Here is a 5,974-nt window from a genome sequence, read left to right on the forward strand (position 1 = left end):
GCTACCAAAAAGGGACGCCAGTAGATTCATAGAACAACCATATAGCGAGGAAGTGGATCCACACATGCTATACCAAAGACCTTCAAGATTCCCCCATATCTTAGAATATATGATGGAAAAACCGACCCCGAAGTTCATATGACTCACTACGTCACCGCTATAAAAGGCAACGACCTTACCAAGGAGCAGATGTCCTCCATTTTGCTGAAACAATTTGACGAAACCCTCACTGGAAGGGCATTAACATGGTATTCACAGCTATCGGCCCGTTCCATAGAAACGTTCTAAGAGATGGCCGATAAGTTCGTGACGGCACATGCCGGGAATAAGAAAGTCGAAACAAGAGTAAATGACATCTTCGCCATCAAACAATCCTCAGGAGAGGGACTTTCTCGCCCGGTTCAACAGGGTAAGGATGACCTTACCAAATGTTTTCGAAGGGATGGCCATCACAACCTTTCATAACGGGCTGAGTAGAAAGGGTTCAAGAGCGACCAGATAGCTGCTAAGCCAGTTAATGAAGTATCCTCCAACCACTTGATATGAAATTCATAATGCCTATTGTGTCGAGGTCAGAGCAGATGAAAACAACCTCAACGAACCTACTCGATGATTCATCTCGATAGAATCGGAGCCCAAAAAATAACAAAGAGATAATATGAGGAGAGATCACCCAGTCTTGCAGCCAAACAAGGAACGACACCAGCCCTATGTCAGGGCGCCCGCTTCTCCCTCTTTTCGTTATGAAGATGGACCGTCTAGGCCGAGATCGGGAGCTCACAAGAAAGATAGTGGTATGTCCCCTTTCTATCTGCTCACAATTTTTGTGTTTCACTTACATAGGTGATCTATGCCCTTGAGAAGCTTGGAACAAAGGTGAAACAGCTGCCAAAGATAAGGTCTGATCCAAGCACCAGGAAATCCGACGCCCTTTGCGAATTTCACCAGGAAATCCGACGCACTTTGCGAATTCCACCAGGAATGCGGACACAAAATAGATGATTGCAACCCTAAGGCAAGAGGTAGCGAACATGCTACAACAAGGGCACTACAAAGAATTGCTCAACGACAAAGGCAGGAACACCTTAGCAAGGGGTAGAGAACGTCAAGGCCCTCCAAAGCCACCTTCACCAGCTCGTACCATCAATATGATTATTGGAGGCAGCAACGACGCCTCCATCAATGAAATCAAGTTCACCGCCACCCACAAGATCAAAAGATCGATCACCCACAAACGGTATGACGGACTCGAAGAAAGTATCATCTTCAACGGGTCAGATGCCGACAAATTGACTTTCCTTCATAATGATTCCCTTGTCCTTACTTTAAGAATTTTAGATACTAATGTTAAACGAATCATGGTAGATGACGGAAGTGGAGTGTGCATCATCCATCCCCGAGTCCTCACCCAGTTGAGACTCGAGGATAAGATAGTTCCATGTTGCATCATACTAACCGGTTTTAACAATGCAGTTGAACGGACTTCGAGAGAAATTATACTCCCCGTTCTTGCCTGTGGGGTTACTCTAGAGACAATATTCCACATCATGGACCAGGCCACCGCTTATAACTCTATCGTTGGACGACCATGGATACACCCTATGAGAGCCATCCCCTCCCGCTTATACCAAGTGATCAAATTCCTAACACCTTGGGGAATATTCAGCATACGAGGGGAACATCGCACATCCCAAAAATGTTACCGAGTTTCCATGGACAGCACGACAACTCAACAAAAGAAAGATAAGGAAAAAGAAGTATAGCAACCAGAAAGGCCGAGGTCGCCACAAGATGAATCTAGGGAAGTCATTATGGACCCCGAAATGATCGAAGCTGCAGAGTCAACCATAGAAGACCTTAACCCCGTCTAATTAGACCATAGCGACCTCAGTAAAAAAGCCTACATCGGTTGCAAACTCCGAGAACCAGGTAAATTTAGTCAACTCTTAATAACTAACACATATTTATTTTCCTTCAGCCCTGCAGATATGCCGGGCATCCCCAAAGAGATCGCCACACACAAACTGAGCGTCGACCCCTTCTATCCCCCGGTAAGGCAGGTCCGATGAAAGCAATCCCACCATCAATGATGTCATCCACGAGGAAGTAGAGAAACTATTAGCAATCAAAGTACCCCAAATGGATAGCCAACGTGGTGATGGTCAAAAAGAAAAATGGGAAATAGAGGATGTGTATGGACTTCACAGACCTAAATAAATCATGCCTGAACGATTCATTCCCGTTGCCACATATCGACCAACTCATTGACACAACGGCGGGGTATGAGCTGCTAAGTTTCCTGGATGCATATTCGGGTTATAACCATATACTCATGGGGGAAGAAGACTAAGAAAAAACCTTGTTCATCACCCACAGGGGAACATATTGTCATAAGGTCATGCTATTTGGGTTGAAGAACACAGGGGCTACCTATTAGAGGTTGGTCACAAAAATGTGCAAAGACTAACTCGGCAAAACCATAAAGGTATATATCGATGACATGTTGGTCAAATCCGTGAAGGCGGAGGATCATATCGATCACTTAAAGGAAGTTTTCGATATACTAAGATAGTGCAAGATGAAACTAAGCTTCGAGAAAAGCACATTTGGAATAGCCTCGAGAATATTTTTGGGCTTCTTAGTATCGCATTGAGGAATTGAGGTCAACCCAGATCAAATCAAGGCTATCAATAGAATACATGAACAATTGACTACTAAGAAGAAAGTACAAAGATTGACTGGTCGAATTGCCACCTTATCTAGGTTTATCTCTCGTACAGTTGATGGATTTCACAGGTTTTTCAGCATACTCAAAAAGATAACGGCCTCGAGTGGACTCCCTAGTGCGTACAACCACTATGAGAACTAAAGGCATACTTGTCGTCACTGCCTTTGCTCTCGAAGCTCGAGCCCGAGGATCACCTCCTTGTCTACCTTGCCGTCTCCAAAGTAGCAGCAAGTGTGGTCCTCGTTTAAGAAAACAAAGGTACGCAATCTCCTATTTATTATATCAGCAATACACTTGTCGACGCCGAGTTGAGGTACCCACACCTCGAGCAAAGCACGCCCTGGCCTTGGTCGTAGCTTCACGAAAGCTTAGACCCTATTTCAAGTGCCACCCTATCTCGGTCGTCACCACTTTTCCTTTAAAAAGCATTTTACATAAACCTGAGCTGTCGGGGAAGCTGGCCAAATGGGCCATCGAGCTAACGGAGCACGACATCACATATCAGCCTCGAATAACAATAAAGTCACTAGTGCTCGCCGACTTCATCGCAGACTTTAGCGCAAAAGTAATGCCTGAGGCCGAGATGGAAGTCGCTAAAGCTTCTCTTCAAACACAAGACCTCTGAGTCCTGTACACCGACGACGCATCCAATACTTCCAGATCTAGACTGGGACTCGTACTCGAGGTCCCTACCGGCGAAGTAATTCGCTAGTCCATAAATGCCCGAATATGATTAACAACGAGACCGAGTATGAGGCCGTAATTTTAGGGTTGAGGCTAGCACTCAAATATGGGGCGAAGCGGCTGAAACTCCGCTATGATTCTCAGCTCGTAGTCAACCAAGTTACAAAGACTTTCCAAATCAAAAAACAAAGGTAGCAAAAATATCAAGCCATGATATGTAAATTGCTGCCCAATTTCGACGAATGCCAGCTCGACCAGATCCCACGAACTCATAATATCAAAGCAGATAGCCTCGCCAAATTGGCCACTGCCACCAAAAGCATAATGTCCGGAGACAAAAGCGTAGTTCATCTACTCAACTCGTCACTAGACCAAATCGAGGTAAAATCTGTAAGTTTAATTTGGGACTGGCACAATTGTATTGTTACGTATTTACAGGATGACACCCTCCCAAATGACAAAAAGGATTCTAAAAGACTAAGAAGGCAAGAGGCTAGATATAACCTCCTTCATAACTACTTATACAAGAGAATGTATGGCGGTCCTTTGGCAAAGTGTTTAGGCCCAAACAAAGCCAAATGCGTTCTTGAGGAAGTCCACGAAGGACATTGCGGTGCTCATTCCGGTGATCGAGCACTCGTCAGGTGCCTCATACGGGCTAGGTACTATTGGCCCACCATAAAGAAAGTTGCCTTAGACTTCATGAAGAAATGCGAACAATGTGAGAAGTGCGCCCCAATAATCCACCAAACAGGCAAACACCTTCATTCGGTCACCTCTCTATGGGCATTTATTAAGCGGGGAATGGACATCATGGGTCCACTCCTGCCAGGGTGAGGTAATGTACGATTTGTTTTAGTTTTAACTGATTATTTCTCTAAATGGGTGGAAGCAGGGGCATTTTCCCAAATTTGCGAATAAGAGGTAATCACTTTCATATGGAGAAATGTCATATACCGATTCAGCCTAACTACAGAGATAAGCTGCAAAAATGGAGCTCAGTTCACAGGAAGAAGAACCATCGAGTTCTTCAAAAAATGGCATATCAAAAGAATACTTTCAACTTCTTACCACCCAGCTGGAAATTGATAAACGTTATCCTCCAATAAAATAATACTAAACATCATGAAGAAAAAACTTGAAGAGTTAAAGGGACTGTAGCCAGAAATACTCCTAGAAGTATTATAGGCACACAGGACTACCCCGAAGACGAGCATAGGAGAGACACCTTACTCGCTCGTCTACGAAACAGAAGCAGTCATACTAGTTGAAGTCGGAGAACCCAGCTTGAGGTACTCCCATGAAAGCGGTACCAACAACGACGAGAGTAGGAGGCAAGATCTCGACGAGGTCGAGGAGTGACGAGACATGGCGTACATAAGGATGGTCGCTCAGAAATAACAAGCGAAATGCTATTACAACAAAAAGGCAAAGGTTCGACTACTCAAGGTCGGAGATTGCTTATTCAAAGCCAAAACCCAAGAAAACAGAGATCCACGAGAAGGCAAATTAGCAACGAACTGGTACGGACCGTACAAAATCATAGGCAAAGCAGACAAAGGCTCATTCCAATTGGAAACTATGGAAGGGAAGATCCTACCAAACAATTGGAATATTATCCTTCTCAAGTACTTCAACTTCTAAGAAATAAGAAGTGCCCCGTAAGAAATACTCTTTTTTTCCTCACTTGAGTTTTACTCCCAATCCGGTTTTCTCAAGGAGGTTTTTAACGAGGCGATGAGCGGGACACCTCGATTTGGAACGCACGAGAGCAAACAATTTTTTCATTTCCCGACTCCTCAAAATTCTCCAAAGCTTGTAACTTTCTCCAAAATTTTCCCAAGGGCAAAATGATGTAATTAGAGCAACAACGTCAAAATAATAGAATTACACATTTATCGAAATTGCTCGAGTAAACGGCTAAGTTCGACCAAGCTCGAACAACACATATCGGCCTTCGGCCACGATTTAATAAATGGTTATGTTCGACCAAGATCGAACAATACCTATCGGCCCTCGACCACGATTTAATATACAGTTAAGTTTGACCAAGGTCGAACAACACTTATCGGCAATCGGCGACAATTTAATAAATGGTTAAGTTCGACCAAGCTCGAACAACACCTATCTGCCCTCGGCCAGGATTTAATAAACGGTTAAGTGCGACCAATGTCGAACAACACCTATCGTCCCTCAGCCATGATTTAATAAATGGTTAAGTTCAACCAAGTTCGAACAATACCTACCAGCCCTCGGCCATGATCTAATTAAAGGTTAAGTTCGACCAAACCCGAACAACATCTATCGTCCCTTGACCATAACCTACCTTAAAGATACATTCGACTAGCTTGAACAACACCTATCGTCCCTCGGCCACATCTCAACTAAGAGACATACTCGACTTGTGTAAACAAAGGGCCGATACGGGCCCATGTCTATTCAGCCCAAAGGCTACGGCCACCCAAAGGATGACAATAATGAAAAGAATAAAGAAGCAAAATATACAAGTACAAAAACGAAATGCGAAATGAAAAAGGTACATGTAAAACAAAATTCAACTTT

At 44.0% G+C, this 5,974-nt stretch overlaps 1 protein-coding gene across 1 annotated transcript; it reads left to right on the top strand.

The window, feature by feature from the left end:
• The first annotated feature begins 1,031 nt into the window (after positions 1 to 1,031).
• LOC142175206 (uncharacterized) lies at positions 1,032 to 1,763 on the top strand. Its single transcript, XM_075241786.1, has one exon. It carries the CDS (start codon positions 1,032 to 1,034, stop codon positions 1,761 to 1,763), a length of 732 nt encoding a protein of 243 aa, XP_075097887.1.
• Positions 1,764 to 5,974: the final 4,211 nt, after the last annotated feature.

The sequence above is a fragment of the Nicotiana tabacum genome, chromosome 21 (genome assembly GCF_000715075.1).
Source record: "Nicotiana tabacum cultivar K326 chromosome 21, ASM71507v2, whole genome shotgun sequence".
In the NCBI taxonomy this organism is placed as follows: Eukaryota; Viridiplantae; Streptophyta; class Magnoliopsida; order Solanales; family Solanaceae; genus Nicotiana; species Nicotiana tabacum.

Coding starts and splice junctions, on each gene's coding strand:
- LOC142175206 (XM_075241786.1), top strand. CDS start 1,032: ATGCTACAACAAGGGCACTACAAAGAATTGCTCAACGACAAAGGCAGG.